The sequence below is a fragment of the Pleurodeles waltl genome, chromosome 4_2, assembly GCF_031143425.1.
Source record: "Pleurodeles waltl isolate 20211129_DDA chromosome 4_2, aPleWal1.hap1.20221129, whole genome shotgun sequence".
Taxonomy (NCBI): domain Eukaryota; kingdom Metazoa; phylum Chordata; class Amphibia; order Caudata; family Salamandridae; genus Pleurodeles; species Pleurodeles waltl.
The window spans coordinates 1,067,327,709-1,067,352,450 of NC_090443.1; the positions used below are offsets into that span (position 1 = coordinate 1,067,327,709).

Below are 24,742 nucleotides of genomic sequence, written 5' to 3' on the forward strand. Positions count from 1 at the left end.
ACAGGCAAAAACAAACTGACATACATGGAAAAATGGGGGTAACATGCCAGGCAAGATGGTACTTTCCTACAAACACCATCAACCATACAGTGTGCAGCTGAAATAGCTGATCTGATAGTATTAATGGATCGATGTGCCAATCCTTTAGAAGCAAGGTAAGTCAGAAAGTTAAGAACATGGACTACATTAGCTTCCACAGGATTGCAACTCCTTTGCAAACACCAACGGGCCCATCGACCCCAAGCTGACCTGTAACGCTTATACATGCTGGGAGCCCATGCTTTTGATAATAGGTCCTCAGCTTGTTGCGAAATACCTGGGACCAACCTTCGTCCCCGGACATTCTCCACGCCATCAATGATAGAGAGCCTTCCAGAACCATCTGATGAGGCATATTGTCCAGATTGAGAATCAGCAAGGGAAACGGGGGGGGGAGGGGGAGTTGGACTGGAGAATCCCAAGAAAGTTCCAAAGAACTGAAAAACAAACTTGAGATTTCCAAATTGGTGTAACCAATACTATGCCTGTTTGTTGGCGATGTACATGAGCGGACGTTTGAATAATCATTGCAAAGGGAGGGAAGGCATAACTTTTCTCCTGACTCCAATCCTGAAGGAAAGCATCTGTGGCGGTCGCCAAAGGGTCTGGTTTTCAACTGAAAAGTCTGGGAAGCTGGTGAGCCAATCTGGATGCAAAAAGATCAACTGTAAACGGACCCCATAAATCCTAGAGATGAGAAAACACCTCCGGCTGGTGTCTGACTCGATTATGAGATCCGGAGCACAGCCGAAGATTGCTCTTCCGTTCCAAGCCTCCATGTGTGATAGCCACCAATGTATTTCTTCTATTGATTCTTACAAGAGTAGAACTTTCTGAGAATAAGTTAAACCTTTGCAGAGCTGGGACGCCTTTAAACGTTGAAGAGCCTGATAATGGAGAGGACCAGGAAAAATTGCTTGTAGAGAAGACGAGAGGAGTCCCACTTGGCGGGCAATCTGCTGAAGTGAAACCAATTGTTTGGCCAGAGTAAGTGGCAATTTGTGACAAATCTTTGCCATCTTTCGAGATTGAAGACTTGAGGTGGCGGTTGTCGAGTCTATGGTGAAACCTAGGAAGACTGCCGTTTGTGAAGGAATTAATAAAGATTTGGACTTGTTTATAACAATCCCTAGGTCTTGTTATAAGTTGACAGTTATCTGAAGTTGGACAGAGAGTTTCCTGAGACATTGAGCCAGGAGTACCATGTCCTCGAGATAAACAATTGATCGTATCCTCTGCTCCCTGAGATGTTCCACAGCGGGACTGAGAACTTTTGTGAAGCACCAAGGTGCTGAAGAGAGACCGAATGGAAGGGTTGTGAACTCGAAAGTTTGATTTTGCCAGATGAACCGAAGAAAACACCTGTGTCGAAGTAAGCCTCAGCAAGGCCTACTAGTGCAAGGGGTTCGCCCTTCTCTGCACAAAGTCCTCAGACCATATAGGAAGCAGTTGGCACAGAAACTGAAATAAAAGACAAAGGTGGTCATTCTGACCCTGGCGGTCTTTGACCGCCAGGGCGGAGGACCGCGGGAGCACCGCCGACAGGCCGGCGGTGCTCCAATGGGGATTCCGACCGCGGCGGTAAAGCCGCGGTCGGACCGGCACCACTGGCGGGGTCCCGCCAGTGTACCGCCGCCCCATTGAATCCTCCGCGGCGGCGCAGCTTGCTGCACCGCCGCGGGGATTCCGACCCCCCCCTACCGCCATCCAGATCCCGGCGGTCCGGATGGCGGTAGGGGGGGTCGCGGGGCCCCTGGGGGCCCCTACAGTGCCCATGCCACTGGCATGGGCATTGCAGGGGCCCCCGTAAGAGGGCCCCTACATGTATTTCACTGTCTGCTGTGCAGACAGTGAAATACGCGACGGGTGCAACTGCACCCGTCGCACAGCTTCCACTCCGCCGGCTCGATTCTGAGCCGGCTTCATCGTGGAAGCCTCTTTCCCGCTGGGCTGGCGGGTGGTCTGAAGGCGACCGCCCGCCAGCCCAGCGGGAAAGTCAGAATTACCGCCGCGGTCTTTCGACCGCGGAACGGTAATCTGACGGCGGGACTTTGGCGGGCGGCCTCCGCCGCCCGCCAAGGTCAGAATGAGGGCCAAAGTTTATTAAACCTCATGAGGTGGTACCACAGTTCAAACAACACCCTTCGGTAATGTTTGAAGTAGCACACTGAACTAAGAGAACATGGTCCTTTTATACCCACGCAGGGGCTAAAAGAAGGTGGTACAATTATAGAAGCAAGACTTACATACATATAAGGTCATATGGAAATGCACAGTCGACAGGTAGGAGGGGCTAACAGTTTTCAAGGACTAGTTGACACAGTACTGTCTGTTACTGATTACTAACAGCTGCAGATCTTACTGGGCATGTGCGAAAGTGGGAGATGCTAAATATAACTTGTCACTAGACAGATTTTCAAGAGTAGTTAACAGAAAGGTAGGACAGAGCACATGGCGAGTACATGGCATAGAAAATGGCTGCCATGAATACAAAATGGATTCCGCAAAATGTTCACAATAGTTGCTAAATTCAAGATGTCTTCTGCTAACGCTTAATCTAATCGCTATTAAATTACAACAGACGAACCTTTCAGCATTAGCTGAAGACATTCGTCTTTCTGGGATAATCTAAATATTCATCTTGTATATTTATGCTCATCATTTCAGCTATTTCCTTATCTAACATGTGTTGTGCTTTCATTTCTGTAATATTTCTTTTGGTAGGCATACAAGCAGTAATACACATGGAGCAGAGCATTGGACCACACTGAATACAGATACAGCATGTGAAAAATATTGCAATCATTACACACAGGATAGTCAGTAGTTTCTAGCCCCAAGTGGAAACAAGAGCCCAAAACCATCCAGAAAAAGTCCAAGTACCAGTCTCTGTGTGGATTTCTGCAGCAATTTTATGCAATTTAGATATTGCATCATATACTGAAGGTGAGTGATCTGGAATAAAAACGCAGCAACTACTACTGATGATGCGGCATGCACCACCTCGATCAACTAATATCACATCTAGTACCATACAATTTTGGAGCGCTACAATCCTCGCAATTTGGAGCTCCTCTGTAATATTCCCAAGTTCCAGAGCTGCCTGATTGGTAACAGCTTCCACAACCCTAGTCAATCGTCTAACTTTCCTACTGTTTAAAGCAGCACCCACAAAGGAGAACAACCCTAAATTAAAATCAACATATTGTTGCAGGCTAGTGTCCATTTGGTCTACCTCATTTGTACTTATTGTCCTTTTATATCTATTTTTAATGATGTCATTGAACAGTTTAAAATCTCAGTGATATGATGCAGGGGCCAAAAACACAGGGGGTAATAGAAAAGATACATAACACACACCTGACCACCCAACAGGTAGTTGGTAATATCCATAGTTACCACAAACAAAATATGTATTATGTGAAGCTGTAAAACTACTATTATTTACACCCTCAATAGTTAAAATCAAGGTACAATCGCTTATCCCCACTGGAATTCGCCCAATGCTACGTATACATAAATCTGCTTTAGTTTTTGTAACAGAAATCACAAATTGTTCTTACTTGTCAGAGTCTCTTACATTTGTGAAGACCTATGGTATTGAAACATTGTCCGGTTGATACTCTTCCCATTCCCATTTAGTTCCTTTGGCTTGGGGATACCCATCTTTGTCTTGGTAGCATACTTTATTAAGGCGAAAAAGAAGTCCGCCCTATGTACGTTTTCCAGATGCAAACGAAAGCGTATACCAAGCTTGACAATAACCATTGTGTGAAAAAGGAAGAGGAATGAAAGGTGTTCCTCCTTTCTTTTGATGCGCAGGTATCATTCCACATACCCAACAGTTAGTAGTATTTGTAGCATTATGAGTATGATGCAACATCTGAATGAAAGTATTATTGAAGTACGATTGACGGTGCTCCGGATAGGGAAGCGTAAAGTAATAGTGATCCTCTGATACTGGAGTAGTGGCAACAAAAAACTCACGAACGGGAGCCTTTTCAACAAACCAGGTGATTATTGCTATAACCACCAAAACAACAACAAACCCCATAGTACTAATGATCAGTTTGTTATTCATTTTAGCAACAGTGATAATCGACCCTTTCAGAAATTAACTAAAAACAATTGTTGGAGCTCTTATCCCTGGGCAGCTGCTGATTTCTTCACCACGGGCCAAGACGGGTGTCACTACTCTAATGCATGGCTGACCCCCCCCCCCCTTGCCACATTGGCTCTCTGTTTCACTAACCCAGGGCGGTAGCTCAACCAGTTTCTCCAGCACTGCGGGGTCTTTCCTCGGTCTCAAATTATATCGCAACACTCCAGAAATCGTATGGTCCTGGAAGAACTCCGCAGATTCGTCAGGTGATATAGCACGGCCTTTCTCCGTAGTCAAAATCTCTCGATGATCGGTGAGCACAGCAGGTTCCACCAAGGTAGGTAGCACTCTCTTGCAGTGAGTACTATGGACCCAATTCTTTTGGTTCGTCACTCGAACTGCTGTCCTTGTTGCAAGGAGCACCTGCTCTGGGCCTCGCCACCTTGGTTCCAAGCTGCTTGATCTTTCAAAGGACTTAATCATCACCTGGTCAGCAAGTCGGAGTTCATGGCCTTCACCTGTAGATCTGTCAGGAAGTGCTTCTCGAACCTGTTGATGAATAGAAACCAAATTGTCGGTTAACTGTGCCAAATAATCATTCATCAGGACACAAGGTACATCATATACAGAATTTGGCTTAGGAACTCCTCAAATGTTCATTGGCCTTCCAAATACTATTTCGCAGGGAGTAAGGCCTATTCGAGAGTGTGGCACTGACCCAATAGACAATAATGCCAACGGTAATGCATCCGGCCAAGTTAAGGATGTGGAAGCCTGTATCTTCGCTAACTTAAGCTTCAAAGGAGCATTATACCTTTCCACCAACCCTTCTGATTGTGGGTTGAAAACCACATGGAACTTCTGTCTGATCCCTATTCCTTTCAGGACATACTTAATAACTTCCCCAACAAAATTAGGTCCGTTATCATTCCATAAAAGTCTGCAAACACCAAACCTAGGGAAGAATTATTTCAAAAGCACCTTCGCTGTGGTAATGGCAGTATTATCCTTTGTAGGGTACGCCTCTATCCATTTACTGAAGGCACATACCACTACCAAGACATACTTTAAATTGTTGCAGCGTTCAAGCTGAATATAATCCATTTGTAGAACTTCGAAAGGTGCAGTTGGTGTAGCAAACCCTCCCGCAGGAGTTCGTGTCCCTTTTCCAGGATTGTATTGTAAACAGATCAAAGAAGACTGTACTACTCTCTTAGCTGTACTGGAAATTTCTGGATGTTCCCAAACTTGTGTAAACAACTTCGTTATTGTTGAAGCTCCAACATGTGCCATCCCATGTGCCATCTGAACCATTTGTTGTACAAAAGCTATAGGCAATTTCCATTTATCCATCTGCTTTTTCCGCCAACAGCCCTCATCATCCAATTCTCCTTCTTCAGACCATTGCTCACGTTCTTTCACAGAAGCAGATTTCTGTTTATCTAATACGTCTTGTCTAGCATTATGCCAACGTTCAGCTTGTGACTTTACTACATACATAGAAGTAGTACTTTGCTGCATCGCAGTCTCACGTGCTACGCGGTCCGCAAGGGCATTACCTTGCCCTATCTTATCGGTCACTTTCTTGTTTGCACTACATTTCACAATAGCTAGTTTCTTTGGACATGTCAATGCAGTCAAGAGGTTATGCACTAATTCTCCGTGCATTATCTGCATCCCATGGGATGTGAGAAAGCCTCTCTCCTTCCAAAGCATACCAAAATCACGAGCCACTCCAAAAGCATAGCGGCTGTCTGTATAAATGTTCACACATAAGTCAGTACTAAGCTCACATGCTCGTGTCAAAGCTATTAGTTCAGGTGCTTGAGCTGACTTCTGTGGTATACGAGCTGTCTCCACTACCGTGTGTATTGTGGTGATTGCATATGCAGCTGAGGTCGTACCGTCTGGCAACTTCAAACAAGACCCATCATCCCACAATTCCCCGTCTACATCTGGAAGGGGCGTATCTTGTAAATCAATACAACCCTTTGTCTGTTCTTCAGTAAGGAATATACAATCATGTGTTTCTTGTGACTGAGGCTGAGTCACCGGATATGGCAACAAAGTGGCTGGATTTAGTGTTGCACATCTCTTCAGTGTAATGTGAGGAGCCAGCAATGTCAATTCATATCCTGTCAGGCGAGCGCTAGTTAAATGTTGTGTCTTTGTTTGATTTAAAAGAGCATCAACTGCATGGGGTACTAACACCAACAGCTTATGTGACAAAACTATCCCTTCACTCTGACGTATTGACACAGCTGTTGCGGCAACTGAACGAAAACACCCAGGCAACGCTCGAGCAACAGGATCAAGTACTGCTGAAACATATGCACAGGGACGCTGCTTATCGCCATGTGTCTGAAATAAAACTGACAATGCACATCCATCTTTCTCATGTACGTAAAGTGCAAAAGGCTTTGTGTAATCTGGAGTACCTAACACTGGTGCTGAACAAAGGGCTTGTCGTAGCTGCCGGAAAGCAGTCTCGCATTCATCTGTCCATGGGAGGGGCATTGGAGTATCTTTAGTCAAAAGTGCTAGCAAAGGTTTGACAATATGTGACAACCCTAATATCCATTGCCTATAAAAAGAAGTAAGACCAAGGAATGCACGAACATCTTTCTGAATAGAGGGTACTGGTGTGTCTAAAATTTCTTGAATACAATCTGATGTAAGTGCACGGCCCTCCTTAGACAAAAGGTGACCTAAATAGGTTACCTTTGGTCTACAATATTGCAATTTCTTTCGTGACACTTTATGATGGTGTGAAGCAAGAAAAGAAAGTAAGGACAAAGTGCACTTTTCACATTGCTCAGGGGTATCAGCTGCCAACAAAATATCATCAACATATTGTATGAGAGCCATATCTTCAGGCAAAACAAAAGAATCAAGTTGTCGTTTTAATGCTTGACTATAAATACATGGACTCTCCGTATAGCCTTGAGGAACTCTGCAAAATCTATATGATTGTTTATTCAAAGTAAAACCAAACAAATAACGGCTGTCAGGATGAATAGGGATCGAAAAGAAAGCATTCTTCAAGTCTATCACAGAGAACGTAGTTGCAGTCGGGGGAACCAAACTAAGAAGTGTTGTGATGTCAGATTCCACAGGATATTGTGGTACCACAATCTTATTGACTTCTCGTAAATCAATAATGAATCGGTAAATCCTAGTATCAGTATCCTTTTTCAGAATAGGAAGAATCGGACTGTTACAAACATTATACGGAACTTCCTCAACAACTCCAACTGCAATAAGATCATGCACAATTCATGTGAGTGCTTCTTCGCCCTCCTGTGACATTTTGTATTGAAGCAAATGTGGCAATACAGCTCCCTCCTTGACACTAATATGTACCGGTGGAATAATCATTTGTCATTTGTCCCACATCAGTATCTGAAGTAGCCCACAAAGTACTAGGGAGTGAAGCTAATGCAATATCCTCTTTAACAAGACAAACTCTTTCCATCACAGGATGATTATCATTCAAAATAACATGCACCCCTTCAGGAGAGCATCGTATTGTAGCCCTGAAATACGTGAGCATATCAAGACCCACAATATTGTCTGGTGTATTTGGAGAAAGCAAAAATGGACATGGAGCAGTAAATTTATCAACATGGAATGCAAGTGGTTGTGACAATGGGCTAGGGCAGTGGTTCCCAACCTGTGGTCCGGGGACCCCTGGGGGTCCGCGAAGCCTTCTCAGGGGGTCCACAAGAGCCTCAAAAATTTAAAAATATTGACAAATATTGACAAATTAGGTCCCCAGCATCCAGTAATGACTCAGGCGGGGGTCCCCGGATTCCCATGATGATTCAGTGGGGGTTCCTGGGTTCCATCAATGTTAAAGTGGGGGTCCACAGAAATCAAAAGGTTGGGAACCACTGGGCTAGGGGAAGGTGTTCCACCGAAACCTATCGATGTAATGGTTAAGCCAGACAGGGGAGCCCTTGGAATCAATTGTTTAGACAAGGTGCTACGTGTAGCTCCTGTATCAACCAGAAACTGATCAGTAGAACCCAAAACATGTGCTATAACATAGGACCCCTCTGATCTACTGGAACTTCAACTGATTCCTTACCCCATCCTAGGCAATCTATGCATAAGCAGAATCTTGGAAATCAGGCTGCACATAGTTAGACATCTGGTATTGGTTCCGTCTATCAAAAGTGTTAAACCCATCCTGCCCTCGTACATTAGCATCAACCCTAGCATGATCATTCGTGCTTCTTCTAGGCCCTGAATATCCTAAGTGATTTCTCATTGGTCCCCGACCACGTGAACACTGCTGAACATGTACTTCCAATGCCCAAATTTCTTACAATACGCATACTGATCAACAGACAAATTTGAACGAGTTTAAGAAGAACCATAAGATCCACTTCCACCTCTATCACTACCTCTAAAAGGCGGACCATAAGCTTGAGCCAACACAACCTTCGTCTTTAATTCTTTAATCTTTTTATCCTCGCTACCTTTTGCTTCTAATTCCTGACGTTCATAATACTGAGCCATAGTCAAAAGAGAAACCGAAATAGAGGTAGTCCATGAACTTTCACTAGCTTTTAGACGACTAGCTATTCCTGGTGACAGATTTGCGAAATATTTATTGACAAACAAATGTCTGCCCATATCATCTGACAATAACTGGCTGCTAAAATCATGAAATGCTTCTTCAAAGCGTGTAAAGAAATCAGAGACTGATTCATCTGCCTTTTGCATACAAGACGCTAAAACAGTCCAATCTATCTTTTTAGGGGGAATAATAGTTTTTAACGTAACTAATATGGCTGGGGGAAGATCTAGAATCAACTGATGTGGCTTTTTCGCAGGTTCCTTATCCCCGTCCATCTGTTCTAATTCCTTCCATGACGCCCCAAAAACTACACGATCATCAACTTTACGAACAGTTCTCCACATATCTGGCGGTAATATCAATCCAAAAAATAAATCAATGTCAGCCAAAGTCATAGTACAAGAACTAATTGCTCCCTCAACTTCCTCATAAAAGGCGGCTGGATTTTTCAGCGGGTCAGGTAATGCTGTTTTAAGTGCCATTACATCTGCCCTATTCCAAGGAGTATACACCCAATTATAAATAAAATAACCCTTAGCATCAACAGAAGTTTTATCATCACTTGTACCCAATCCTTTAGGAGGAACATACAAAGGCGCGGCCTCCCGCATTGGTTTCGCGTGAACTATTATAGTCTTATCTGTTCCGAAGATGAAAGCTTGCACCCCGCTGGTCTGAGATGTCCGTGCAACTATGTCCACAGCCCTTTTCTCCTCTTGCAAACGGACTGCCACAACACCTAATTTCACGAAACGCCTGGTTGCATCAGCCACCTGGGAAAAAACAAAAAGACCATCACGCATTTGCTTATGATCAGCTGCTACATCATCGGGCTCTAACTCATCAGAATATTTCCAAAATAGTTCAATAACTTCCGTGCCAAATGCCTCAGTAAAATATAGCTGCTCCTTTTCCGTCCACCCTTTCATGTTGTCTAAAAGTTCAGAAGCAGAAACAACGCTACAAATTGTTTTACAAGCAATAGACCTAAGCTCAGACGCACGGTCAGCAGGCAACATAGAGCGACTGTCTCGTATCTTCTGTTGCTCCGAACCGGAGACCTCAGCTAACTCATGAGGGGCAGAAGAAACGACATACGGAGGTGGAAGGCGATCTAGTAACAAGAAATCACTGTGTCGTTTATTAAGGATAGGATAGAGAGGTTGCCTAACAATGTATTGGCCAGTTACCTGTAATTTACGTTCTTTCTCTTCCAGCTCCTTTTAAGCCATTTATTTCTTTCTTTCTCATTTCCAATGCTTTCACATATACATTCTTCCGCTGCTCTTTCTCAAGCAAGGCTTGCTCACGCTTCACTCGTCCACGCACTTCTTTCTCCCACATTCATACACAGTCAAACATATCTTGCCTAGACCTTCGCTTACACATACATTGTTCCACATACTCAATCTTTCGCAAATCAAATGACCCATGCATAGGCCAGCGTAACTCAGGATCCGCACGAATGTATTTATTCCATAATGTGCTGTACATTATAGAAGAAAGACTATCTTTAACATACAGATCTCTATTGGGCGTCCACTCTGGGGGTGCCGGTTGCGATTCTTCCGTCTCAAATTTGTACCATTACAAAAGCAACACATCCTACGAAGTGCGCTAAAAACAGGCATGCCAAAAATAGTGCAGAATATGCAATATTATAATCACAGTAGCACTTAAGGTGCCGTTCAAATCAAAATTACATTGGAGAAAATTCTCCTCATTACCTGCCTATATAAATTGCAATTTATATATCAGTTCAAATTGACTAGTCACCCAAAACACGAGAGCCACAGTGGTGCTAAACTTCATTACCAAACAAAGGCATCCAAACCCACAGCAAGTGCCGTAAAACGGCTCTTACCAATCACAGGGCGTCCAGGTTCCAACTGCCAAGTTCTAAAATCGATCAAATGGTCACTGCATGACGAATGAACAAAAAGGATCTCAGTCGAGGACCGGCGCCACCTGGATGATCAAATCAGAAAGAAGGGAAAAACGCCATGGTTGCCAAGACTCGGGTCTCCTCAGGCATTGATCGTCCACAGGGAGATCCTAATCCTTCGTCGCGACCAATCCGTCGGGCGTCCGAGTCGCCGATGAGTCCCTGTTTGGGTGCCAATTTGTCGAAGTAAGCCTCAGCAAGGCCTACTAGTGCAAGGGGTTCGCCCTTCTCTGCACAAAGTCCTCAGACCATATAGGAAGAAGATGGCACAGAAACTGAAATAAAAGACAAAGTTTATTAAACCTCATGAGGTGGTACCACAATTCAAACAGCACCCTTCTGTAATGTTTGAAGTAGCACACTGAACTAAGAGAGCATGGTCCTTTTATAACCACGCAGGGGCTAAAAGAAGGTGGTACAATTATAGAAGCAAGACTTACATACATATAAGGTCATATGGAAATGCACAGTCGACAGGTAGGAGGGGCTTACCGTTTTCAAGGACTAGTTGACACATTACTGTCTGTTACTGATTACTAGCAGTTGCAGATCTTACTGGGCATGTGCGAAAGTGGGAGATGCTAAATATAACTTGTCACTAGACAGATTTTCAAGAGTAGTTAACAGAAAGGTAGGACAGAGCACTTGGCGAGCACATGGGAGAGAAAATGGCTGCCATGAATACAAAATGGATTCAGCGAAATGTTCACAATAGTTGCTAAATACAAGATGTCTTCTGCTAATGCCTAATCCAAATGCTATTATATTACAACACCTGTGCGGCGTAAGATGGGTATGTCCGATAAGCATCTTTTCGATCTAGATGAGCTAACCAATCCAGAGGGTGCAAGACATCGCGAAGAAGGTGAATCCCTTACATTTTGAAATGGCGATCAATCAACCATTCGTTGAATTGTCTTCAATTGACTGGTCGTCGACCTCCATTGGCTTTGTCTACTAGGAATAGATTGCTGATGAACTCCTGAGGGTGCGGCACCATCGGAGAAATAGCTCCTTTATCCGACAGTGGCGTAACCTCATCGTCCACCAGAATGGTATCTTGACATGAAAAAACAAAGGGACTTGGACATGAAACCTGTTTGGGAGTGCCAACAAATTCTATCTGAAAACCCTTTATTGTCTGCAAGACCCATGCATCCTTTGTTATTGACTTCCATGCCTTGGTAAAATCCGCAAAGTGGCCACCTACTTTTATAAGGGAAGAAGGAATAGGAACTGGATGTTGAAGCTCCTATGTCACCTCGATACCTGAAGCGTCTGCCTCTTGTGGGGTAGATGTTGGCAAATCTGGAATGATTTTGGAACTGGCTTTGCTTGGAGCCTTGTCCCCTGCATGAGGTATGTGCCTGAGCATAGCGGGCCGAGCTACCCCTGCCTCGACCAGCTCCGTGGAAAAAAATGGGTTGGAAAAACCCTCTCCATAGACGATTGTGCCTTATCCACGGAAGTGACAGTGTTTACAAACTTTCCCAGTTCTTTTATGAAGGGTTCCCCAAATAATCCACCTGGAGCCACAGCGCCCGCTTCTCATTCAGCTAGATCTCCCAATTTGAGATCCACTTTACTGAGGAGAGAGCGCACAATTTGCATTGCCCCAAAAAATTATAGCACGTTGAGCCCAACCTGAGAGGATGTCAGGAGAGACAAGCACACCCGAGGTCTTGGCGTCCTCTGCCATGTCTAATATTTTTGTTAAGGGGCCTAAAACATCCAAGAGCTTATCTTGACATGCCCACCATGACCTATCTATTCCCTTTTTTGGGTCTTTTATGAATTTTTGCAAAAATGTAGACATTTTCGAGTCAATTTCAGGAGTTATGGCTACTTGGTTAGCTATAGAAGGGCAGGGTCACTCAGCCCTAAGGCAATTACGGGATTCCTTCTCATAATTCGTGACCTTGTCAGACGGGACCCATTCGGAAGACCTAGGATAGATAATTTCATCTGGATCTAACATGTCAGAAATATCCAGTGTGGAATCGTGAGGAGTAGGTTGAGAGGTGAAGGGAAGCCACGGTCCGGAAGGACCGGCATCATCATCATCATCCTGATCCCTAGAGGGGTCAGTATATCGAAGGGACAGAGAGTGGGATTAAATGGTCAGGGAACTTGAAGGGTGTAAAGAAAGAGAGGGATCAGGGGAGGGATAAAAGGGAATTTTTAACACAATTGAAAACATAGAGATCAACTCCTTCTTCACGACGACGCTTTGCTGGAGTCACAGCACTGGTAACGGATTGGGAATCAAGGGGTAGAGGTGGCCTTGAGGGGCCTAGGTTAGAGGCTGTAAATTTTGCACACTCACGTGCAATTTCTTGAGAAAGTCTGTCCTCAAGAGGACCAATTGCCTCAGAAACTGCTCTATAAATAGAGGCATCAACAGCATCAAAAAACTCATCGCCATCAGTTAATTCCATATTGAAATATATGAGGGGATTCAAATGATAATTATTTGTGTGCATCTATATATATATACATGTATACATGACAATTAGTAATACAAGCTGGGTGTCAGTTGAGGGTAAAAAGTGTGAATTTACACTGATGGAAAAGGGCTTCAGCCCGGAACACCTCTCCCCACTGCAAAGATGTTTTAAAAGGGGAATCAAATATATATAAACATATCATTATTAAATATATAATTATGTATATATATATATAAATATAAAAATATTTGCCTCAGAGTGTGTCCCTAAAGGGCAGAAATGCTCAAATACTGACCCTGCAGGGCGTATTAAAAAGTAAACATAGTACAGACCCCTGTGAATATGGGGCGTTCAAATAGCCCAAGTTACAGACCCTTTAGAAAGGGCGTCACCCAACAGGCTGATACCTAAGAGCGGCACACAGAGCTGGAAGGGGGCACGCAGCTTTGTTCCCGTTATCTGACAGGAATCAAAGCCACGTGTTCGCCTCTGCACGTCTCCTCAACGCGAGTGTTCGAATGGGTGCCACCTGGTGACCTTCAAACACCGCATGCAGTGCACAACTCGAAAAACAATTGCGAAGGAGCGATAACATTCCCGCGATGTTAAACATTAATAAAATAAAAAGGTCAATGAAATTAGCATAGTGAACATGAAAAGAAAATCTTGAAAACACTGAGCAATTGATCAAACAACGAAACACAGTAAAGGAAGTAAACTTATCTTGGCTGCGAGCAGCGAAGAAAGAGGAATGCTGGAAACAGACAATGCACTGTATTATGGACTGCCTGTTCCTGGTTGGTTTTCCTTATACATTTTGATTGGTTCTTTATTGTACTCCCATTCCCAAGCTTTCATGGGAATAGTAGTTCTTGTTTTAATGTTCGGCTGCTATTTAATAAAGTGGAGAAAGAAGGCATAATCCTCACCTCCGGTCCTGACCCAGAATTTGCAAGAAATATGCTCTCCTTTTAGCTTTTGGGGCACCTTCGATAACCTCTATGGGAAAATCATGAGACTACTGTTTTTCTCAAACATGATTCATGAAATCCCAGGAGGGTAAAATCACCTTAGAACACACCACAATTCCTAAAATTAGTATAGTAGCTTTAACAAATTACTTATATTGTAACAAAAATCTGTTATCACCTTTTATATGTTCTCCTTTTTGTGATCCTCAAGACCTGCCATTCAATACAATGTATTTCATCGGGGCTATCATGCATATTGGTCCCAAGATGGCTGTCATCACTTTCTGGTTGAAGTGCTGACAGCCAATCAGATCTCACAGTGAGATCTGTGCTTAGGCTCCGCCCAGATATTTAATTCGGGATTCCCTTTAATATCTCAGACTACTGAACAGATTTACACCAAATAAGAACGGGCATTGGCAAAGCCAATAGGGCTCGCCTTTGTGAGAGGTAGTTGTTTTTTAGTGTAGGTATTTATTTGTGAGTCAGTTTTGTAATTTGTAATTGTTTTATTGCATATACAAATGTTCACTGGAAAGTTATGTGTTGGACCAGTATTTTAATATTGCTTGCATTAACCTGATAATGAGTGTTCTCATAATATGCCATTCATAGGAATTGTAAATAACCAGTGTTACTAATGCCAAATTTAGCAGCACTCTATTTATCGACTTCCGAAGGCTAAACCCGTGTGTTTACCTTGCCAAATGTGTAGCTTGTTAACGGTTGCTGACAGCACCATTGTCAATATGAGCCCTTAACTCACTGAGCCGAGATTGCTGTACGGCTACTGTCATAGAGCGAGGGATTGCTAAACTGGAGATCTGCGCCTGATGGCCTTACAGTCTTATGACAAAGCCCACACATTCTTTACTCCAGACGTTTCCTGTTGGCAGAGTGCGAGGAGGGTGGAAGCTGGAGTGTACAAACAGCTAGCTGCTTCAATTACACTTGCTTTGAATGAACAGCCACGCAGGCACTGTTCTCCTCAATATATAGGTTGTTAGAAATGGGGTTTTTGGTTGGCAGTCAGGTTACCCTCTGTCCAAGCAAGAACCCTCACTCTAGTCAGGGTAAGTCACACACAATCCAAAATTAGCCTGTGCCCACCCTCTGGTAGCTTGGCACGAGCAGTCAGGCTTAACTTAGAAGGCAATGTGTAAAGCATTTGTGCAATAAATCATACAATACCATAATATAGCACCACAAAAATACACCTCACAGTGTTTAGAAAAATATATAATATTTATCTGGGTATTTGCAGGTCAAAACAATCAAAGATGCAATATGAATTTGTAAAGATATCACTAAAAAGTGATATAAAGTGTCTTAAGTCTTTAAAAAGCAAACAAAGTCTCTTTCAAGCACAAGGTACCTGGTTTGGAGTGGAAAATCTCTGCAAAGGGCCGCAGAAGAAGAGATATGTGGAAAAATGGTGTGTGCGTCGATTTCTCCTCTGCACACATGGACTTGCGTCGTTATTTTTCACGCGGGGAAGTCGTGCGTCGTTTTCCGGTGCGCGGACAGTCTCTTTCTGTGGGTCGCGGAATTAACAGATGTCCTGGGGTCTGTGCGTGAATTCTTCGGCTTGTTTTCCGGCTGCGCGTCGTTCCGCGAGGCTGTGCGTCGAAGCTTCAATCTCACGTCAGGCGTCGCATCGATTTCCCCTCTGGAAGTCGGGCGGCGGGGTCCTTGTAAGGCCGTGCGTCGAAGTTCCGGTCGCCCTGAAGGCGTCGCGTCGATCAGCGTCGGGGTGCAGCGTTTTTATCACCGCGAAGCAAGCTGTGCGTCGAAATTTTCGGTGCACGAAGAGTCCAAATGAAAAAGTGAAGTCTTTTTGGTCCTGAGACTTCAGGGAACAGGAGGCAAGCTCTATCCAAGCCCTTGGAGAGCACTTATACAGCCAGACAAGAGTTCAGCACGGCAGCAGGGAAACAGCAAGGCAGCAGTCCTTTGTAGAAAGCAGTCAGGTGAGTCCTTTAGGCAGCCAGGCAGTTCTTCTTGGCAGGATGCAGGTTCTGGTTCAGGTTTCTTCTCCAGTAAAGTGTCTGATGAGGTAGGGCAGAGGCCCTGTTTTATACTAAATTGTGCCTTTGAAGTGGGGGTGACTTCAAAGAGTGGCTAAGAAATGCACGAGGTCCCCTTTCAGTTCAATCCTGTCTGCCAGGGTCCCAGTAGGGGGTGTGGCAGTCCTTTGTGTGAGGGCAGACCCTCCACCCTCCCAGCCCAGGAAGACCCATTTAAAATGCAGATGTATGCAAGTGAGGCTGAGTACCCTGTGTTCGGGGTGTGTCTGAGTGAATGCACGAGGAGCTGTCAACTAAACCTAACCAGACGTGGATTGAAAGGCACAGAAAGATTTAAGTGCAAAGAAATGCTCACTTTCTAAAAGTGGCATTTCTAGAATAGTAATATTAAATCCGACTTCACCAGTCAGCAGGATTTTGTATTACCATTCTGGCCATACTAAATATGACCTTCCTGCTCCTTTCAGATCAGCAGCTGCCACTTCAACAATGTATGAGGGCAGCTCCAATGTTAGCCTATGAAGGGAGCAGGCCTCACAGTAGTGTAAAAACGAATTTAGGAGTTTTACACTACCAGGACATATAACTACACAGGTACATGTCCTGCCTTTTACCCACACAGCACCCTGCTCTAGGGGTTACCTAGGGCACACATTAGGGGTGACTTATATGTAGAAAAAGGGGAGTTCTAGGCTTGGCAAGTACTTTTAAATGCCAAGTCGAAGTGGCAGTGAAACTGCACACACAGGCCTTGCAATGGCAGGCCTGAGACAAGGTTAAGGGGCTACTGAAGTGGGTGGCACAACCAGTGCTGCAGGCCCACTAGTAGCATTTAATCTACAGGCCCTAGGCACATATAGTCCACTCTACTAGGGACTTATAAGTAAATTAAATAACCAATCATAGATAAACCAATCAATAGTACAATTTACACAGAGAGCATATGCACTTTAGCACTGGTTAGCAGTGGTAAAGTGCCCAGAGTTCAAAAGCCAACAACAGAAAAAATAGGAGGAAGGAGGCAAAAAGTTTGGGAATGACCCTGTCAAAAAGCCAGGTCCAACATAGGTTCATTGGTGCTCTTGCTTCTGTTTGTGCTTTGAGTGCTGATGCAGTTCAGTCACCATTCCATTTTGGGCTACTCATCGTCTGCACGTACAAGATCACATACTACAGGACAGGCACCTGATGTGCTGAGGAATGGAATGCCACATTGTGCAGTTTTTTAAACCTTGACTCGTATGAGAAGAGAATGCAACAAAGATCTGCTGTTGTTTGCAGGAATGCAGTGGACACTTCACCAAACTGCGCAAGCGAACAGTATTAAAAAATAAGTAATCAAAAAACAGAGTAACGCTGGGCTGCTTGACCGCGACTGTATGGCCCTGCGAAGACGGCACTCTCCAAATGAGGACACTTTAAGGAACCGAGCAACAATGTGAATTTTAATGTCGGGCGAGAGAGCAACGCTCTGTAGAGGAGCACACAAGGGACTCACCTGGAGAACACATGCACTTGTGGAGTGCTTTAAACAATGAACAGCTTAGCTGCGGGAGGGGCAGTAACATTCTTCATGAGTGACATCCAAAGTTTGTCATCGGTAAGGCTGTTGATGTTCATGTGAAGCTTAAAAACCCAATGTTGTCGCAGCAGTAGACTGATGTATGGTGGCTCCATCCTGTAACTTCTATAAACAGTGCACTTCATGTCATTTGGAGTTTGCTGCTTAGAAGTGTTATGACTGGTAAGTTTTGTTGATTTTCTTTGCACCTAATTGTGCTGTGATGCTTATTAATTCTTATCTTTCCGGACCTTGTGGTCATGGCTGCATAGAACATTTGACATGGACAGTGAATTAAGTATACACGGTTGTTCGTACTGTAATTTGTATGGCCCCGTATTTCCCACGTATGGAGTAGGCCTAAGTCAAGCTCTTGGGTCGCTTCTGTCAGCCGGTAAATGTTGCAGTCGCCACAGGGGCAATGTCCCCTTATCTTGGGAGAGCCCCTTAATAGCGCACATCACTGAGTCGGGGTAGACTTCAGTCCCCATTTAGAATGATCCAGTTCTTATTAATGATCCTTTTATGTCATTGGGTCTTGGGGTGAAGTTTCCCTATAAGTACACAGACTGGAGCTAGCGTATCCCAGGTCCCTGCTGTGGTTCAATCTCTGCAGTGAGTGCTTCTTGTGAAGCACTTGACTCACTACGTCACTGCACTTCCTGTGAGCGGTCTTGCCACCATTTGTGTCTCAAAGTGAACTGTGACTGTCCTTGTTAGAACATACGTTTTTACTGAATTGCAATTTCCACCTTTCTGTATTATAACTGCATGTTTTTCAAGAAATATTTTCCATGTGAAATTTTCTGTGTTCTTTTCTTTCTGCAGCTCAACAATCACACTTAGAAAGTATGGATGGGGAAGAGAGCCATGAAAGTTCCAGAAGCAAGATGGATTTTACTCAAAATATCCACTTAAGAAAACACCACAGAATGCACATGAGGGAGAGACACTTTGCTTGCAATGTGTGTGAAAAAGGATTTATCACTAAAACACTTCTTGTGAGGCACAAAAAAGTACACACCAGCCTCAGGCCATACCCCTGCACCAAGTGTAAGAAGTGTTTTACTCAAAAGGCAACTTTTTTACAGCATCAAAGAACACACACAGGAGAGAGGCCTTATAACTGCACTGCATTTGAGAAGAGCTTCAATCAAAAGTCAAATCTTCTACAGCACCAAAGAGTACACACAGGAGAAAAGCCTTATAACTGCACTGCATGTGAGAAGAGCTTCAATCAAAAGTCAAATCTTCTACAGCACCAAAGAGTACACACAGGTGAGAGGGCTTATACCTGCACTGTGTGTGAGAAGCGCTTCAATCAAAAGTCAAATCTTCTACAGCACCAAAGAATTCACACAGGAGAGAAGCCTTATAACTGCACTGCATGTGAGAAGAGCTTCAATCAAAAGTCAAATCTTCTACAGCACCAAAGAGTACACACAGGTGAGAGGGCTTATACCTGCACTGTGTGTGAGAAGCGCTTCAATCAAAAGGCACATCTTCTACAGCACCAAAGAATACACACAGGAGAGAGGCCTTATCGCTGCACTGTGTGTGAGAAGAGCTTCAATCAAAAGTCAAATCTTCTACAGCACCAAAGAGTACACACAGGAGAGAGGCCTTATCGCTGCACTGTGTGTGAGAAGAGCTTTACATTTAAGCAAATCCTTTATCGGCATCAACGCATACACACAGGAGAAAAGCCTTATTGCTGCACTGTGTGTGAGAAGAGCTTCAATCGAAAGTCAAATCTTCCACAGCACCAAAGAACACACACAGGAGAAAAGCCTTATCACTGCACAGTGTGTGCCAAGAGCTTCAATCGAAAGAAAATTCTTCATCAGCATCAATGCATGCACACAGGAGAAAAGCCATATGGCTGCACTGTGTGTGAGAAGCGTTTCAATCGAAAGGCAAATCTTCTGCGGCACCAAAGAATACACGCAGGAGAGAGTCCTTATCGCTGCACTGTGTGTTCCAAGCACTTTGCTCAGAAGAGAACCCTTCTACGGCATCAAAGCATACACACAGGCGAGAGGCCTTACCACTGTGCCAAGTGTAACAAGAGCTTTGCTCAAAAGGCACATCTTCAACTGCATCAATGTTAACACACCGGAGAGAGGACTTAGTGCTGCACTGGGTGTGAGAAGAGCTTTACTCGCAAGGCACATCTTCTGCGGCACCGAACAATGCTCACTGAGTACCTTATAATTGCACAGTATATGCCACAAGATTTACTCTAAAGGACATTTTCTGCCACATCGAGTGGTACAAACAAGATAGATCCCTTTTTCGCTGTAACACGTTTTTGTCAGGTTTACCCCTTAAATCACTGCAACTCTGTATTTTGTCCTTTTGTCCTGATAATTTGCTGTAACTATCTTTTCACCTACTAGTCCTATAAACCAAAACAACTCTAGATTGTATACTGTTGATCCTGTAATGCACAGTTTTACTGGTATGTTGTAACTTATCGGGGCCTATGCTGAAAGAGGCTTAATGGGTAGTTCATTTGCTTGATGAATATTCCATGAGTCACACATGTTTTTCTGTGTACCTTAGCAGATTAGCAGGTTCCACTTGTGTGAGAAAGTAGCCTCTTTCTAGCCTTGTTACCCCCACTTTTGGCCTGTTTGTGAGTATATTTCAGGGTGTTTTCACTGTCTCACTGGGATCCTGCTAGCCAGGGCCCAGTGCTCATAGTGACAACCCTATGTTGTAAGTGTGGTTGTTATGTGTCACTGGGATCCTGCTAGCCAGGACCCCAGTGCTCATAGGTTTGTGGCCTATATGTATGTGTTCCCTGTGTGATGCCTAACTGTCTCACTAAGGCTCTTCTAACCAGAACCTCAGTGGTTATGCTCTCTCTGCTTTCCAAATTTGTAACTAACAGGCTAGTGACCAATTTCACAAGTTCACATTGGCATACTGGAATACCCTTATAATTCCCTAGTATATGGTACTGAGGTACCCAGGGTATTGGGGTTCCAGGAGATCCCTATGGGCTGCAGCATTTCTTTTGCCACCCATAGGGAGCTCTGACAATTCTTACACAGGCCTGCCACTGCAGCCTGAGTGAAATAACGTCCACGTTATTTCACAGCAGTTTACCACTGCACTTAAGTAACTTATAAGTCACCAATATGTCTAACCTTTACCTGGTAAAGGTTGGGTGCTAAGTTACTTAGTGTGTGGGCACCCTGGTACTAGCCAAGGTGCCCCCACATCGTTCAGGGCAAATTCCCCAGACTTTGTGAGTGCGGGGACACCATTACACGCGTGCACTGTACATAGGTCACTACCTATGTACAGCGTCACAATGGTAACTCCAAACATGGCCATGTAACATGTCTAAGATCATGGAATTGTCACCGCAATGCCATTCTGGCATTGGGGAGACAATTCCATGATCCCCCGAGTCTCTAGCAAATACCCAGGTACTGCCAAACTACCTTTCCTGGGGTTTAACTGCAGCTGCTGCTGCTGCCAACCCCTCAGACAGGTTTCTGCCCTTCTGGGGTCCAGCCAGGCTTGGCCCAGGAAGGCAGAACAAAGCACTTCCTCAGAGAGAGGGTGTTACATCCTCTCCTTTTGGAAAAAGGTGTCAGGGCTGGGGAGGAGTAGCCTCCCCAGCCTCTGGAAATGCTTTGATGGACACAGATGGTGCCCATCTCTGCATAAGCCAGTCTACACCGGTTCAGGGATCCCCCAGCCCTGCTCTGGCACAAAACTGGACAAAGGAAAGGGGAGTGACCACTCCCCTGACCTGCACCTCCCAGGGGAGGTGCCCAGAGCTCCTCCAGTGTGCTCCAGACCTCTGCCATCTTGGAAACAGAGGTGCTGCTGGCACACTGGACTGCTCTGAGTGGACAGTGCCAGCAGGTGACGTCAGAGACTCCTTCTGATAGGCTCTTACCTGTGTTGCTAGCCTATCCTCCTTCCTAGGTAGCCGAACCTCCTTTTCTGGCTATTTAGGGTCTCTGCTTTGGGGAATTCTTTAGATAACGAATGCAAGAGCTCACCAGAGTTCCTCTGCACCTCTCTCTTCACCTTCTGCCAAGGAATCGACTGCTGACTGCTCAGGACGCCTGCAAAACCGCAACAAAGTAGCAAAGACGACTACTGCAACCTTGTATCGCTGATCCTGCCGCCTTCTTGACTGTTTTCCTGGTGGTGCATGCTGTGGGGGTAGTCTGCCTCCGCTCTGCACTAGAAGCTCCAAAGAAATCTCCAGTGGGTCGACGGAATCTTCCCCCTGCAACTGCAGGCAACAAAAGACTGCATCACTGGTCCTCTGGGTCCCCTCTCAGCACGACGAGCGTGGTCCCTGGAACTCAGCAACTCTGTCCAAGTGACTCCCACAGTCCAGTGACTCTTCAGTCCAAGTCTGGTGGAGGTAAGTCCTTGCCTCCCCACGCTAGACTGCATTGCTGGGTACCGCGTGATTTGCAGCTGCTCCGGCTTCTGTGCACTCTTCCAGGATTTCCTTTGTGGACAGCCAAGCCTAGGTCCCCGACACTCTAACCTGCAGTGCACAACCTCCTGAGTTGTCCTCCGGCGTCGTGGGATCTCCTTTTGTGACTTCGGGTGAGCTCCGTTTCACTCCTCTTCGTAGTGCCTGTTCCGGTACTTCTGCGGGTGCTGCCTGCTTCTGTGAGGGCTCCCTATCTTGCTGGGCGCCCCCTCTGTCTCCTCACGCAATTGGCGACATCCTGGTCCCTCCTGGGCCACAGCAGCATCCAAAAACCCTAACCGTGACTCTTGCAGCTAGCAAGGCTTGTTTGCAGTGTTTCTGCGTGGGAGCACCTCCGCAAGCTTCTTCACGATGTGGGACATCCATCCTCCAAAGGGGAAGGTTCTAGCCCTCTTCGTTCTTGCAGAATCCACAGCTTCTACCATCCGGTGGCAGCTTCTTTGCAGTCTCAGCTGGCATTTCGTGGGCATCTGCCCAATCTCGACTTTGTCGCGACTCTTGGACTTGGTCCCCTTGTTCCACAGGTACTCTCGTCCGGAAATCCACTTTGGTTGCATTGCTGGTGTTGGTCTTTCTTGCAGAATTCCCCTATCACGACTTCTGTGCTCTCTGGGGAATATAGGTGCACTTTACACCTACTTTTCAGGGTCTTGGGGTGGGCTATTTTTCTAACCCTCACTGTTTTCTTACAGTCCCAGCGACCCTCTACAAGCTCACATAGGTTTGGGGTCCATTTGTGATTCGCATTCCCTTTTTGGAGTATATGGTTTGTGTTGCCCCTACACCTATGTTTGCCTATTGCATCCTATTGTATTTCTACACTGTTTGCATTACTTTTCTTACTCTTACTTACCTGTTTTGGGTTGTGTACATATAACCTGTGTATATTACTTACCTTCTCACTGAGGGTACTCACTGAGATACTTGTGGCATATTGTCATAAAAATAAAGTACCTTTATTGTCAGTAACTCTGTAGGAGGCTGGCCTGGTTTGTAGTGGGTACCAAGGGGTACTTACACTCTGTACCAGGTCCAGTTATCCCTTATTAGTGTAGAAGAGGTGTTTCTAGCAGCTTAGGTTGATAAAAGGTAGCTATAGCAGAGCAGCTTTGGCTGAACTAGGAGACATGCAAAGCTCCTACTATACCACTCGTGTCATATGCACAATATCATAAGAAAACACAATACACAGATATACTAAAAATAAAGGTACTTTATTTTTTTGACAAATTGGGGAAGCGTGCTTTGTTGGTGCCGTCAGGAGGAGGGCAGGAGCCCTTTAAATTGGAGATCGCGCTCCCGCCTCGCGGGAAGCGCGTGTTGTTGGTGCTGTCAAGAGGAGGGCAGGAGCCTTTTAAATTGGAGATCGCGCTGCCGCCTCGCGGGAAGCGCGCGTTGTTGGTGCCGGCAGGAGCCCTTTAAATTGGAGATCGCGCTCCCGCCTTGCAGGATGCGCGCGGGCGGCGCCCGGGCCAAGGGCGGGCCCATCCTTCGCCAGTCATCGCCAGGAAGAGACTAGGCTGGGCCCCCTCCCTTTCATTTTTTCTACTGGAGGGTCTGGATTTATGGTGAGCTGCTGAATTAAGGAAGGCAGAGAGGAGTCCTCGCATTCTGCGTCTTGGGTATTTAAACTCATTTTAAATTAGTTTGCCCCCTGTACCCTGCTAATTTACACTCGCGTAAGGCGACAGCAAGACCCACTGTGCTACAATCGGAGGGGGGTTTGGTGTGGCAGGAGGTTGTGGCTGGACAATTTCCCCTAAAACAGAGGATAGGACCTGAGTATAACTCAGCTTCACTTCTCCCTAGCTTGGGGCACTGAGACAAACACATCTATTAAAGAAATATACGGCGCCTCTTTCTTGGATAAAGGACTAGTCTGCCTTAATGGGAAAACGTAAAGGAGATAGTGGGGGAAGGGATCTCATTCAGGAGGCCCCCCCACCCAGGTTGATAACAAGCTACTTCAGTAATGGGTGCCATTGAGTCGGAGATAGGGAGAGTAGAGGCCACTCTAGAGTTGTCTCTTGAGAAAGCAGGAAAGGGCGGGGGAGGGAAGGACTACGCCTGTAATATCTTCATTAAGCAAGATAAAGACAGGAAACCCTTTTGTAACAACGGAAATTGATTTAATTACTCCCACAACTCCAGAGAGTCCACCCCGAAAAAAAAGTGGGCAAGCAATTCCCCCCCATACTGCAGTAATTTCCACAGGTCTAGTTGGATCTCCTACAGACAGTCATGAGTTTGGAAAGCCTCTAACAGGAACAGAGAAGAACAAGAGGAAATGTCTATCTAACCCTCTAAAAAAACAAACTATAGGGAAACAGCCAAAAGATTGTAAAAATCCGGATCCAATTATAACTTGTTTTTCTCAGATTGAAGACCAACTCAGAGATATAAAAAAGCTGTGTTCATCGGTTCTGGAGAGAGTGGCTATCCTTGAGCAGAAGGTTGAGCTTATAACAAACATAAACCCTATACCATCAAGGGTAGAACCTCAGAATAATCATTCCATCCCTGAATGCTTACCAGCCCCACTCATTCACCAGCACCAAAAGTACAGATTGAATTCTGTCCAGAACCCA

The 24,742-nt window shown here is 45.1% G+C and overlaps 1 protein-coding gene across 1 annotated transcript in view; it reads left to right on the forward strand.

Moving 5' to 3' along the window:
• LOC138293775 (zinc finger protein 850-like) overlaps nucleotides 1-24,742 on the forward strand; it is a 407,545-nt gene that overhangs the window by 47,558 nt on the left and 335,245 nt on the right. Inside the window, exon 3 of the mRNA XM_069233117.1 lies at nucleotides 18,506-19,668. Within this exon, the coding sequence (XP_069089218.1) occupies nucleotides 18,506-19,668 (1,163 nt within the window). The remainder of the gene's footprint in view (nucleotides 1-18,505; nucleotides 19,669-24,742) is intronic.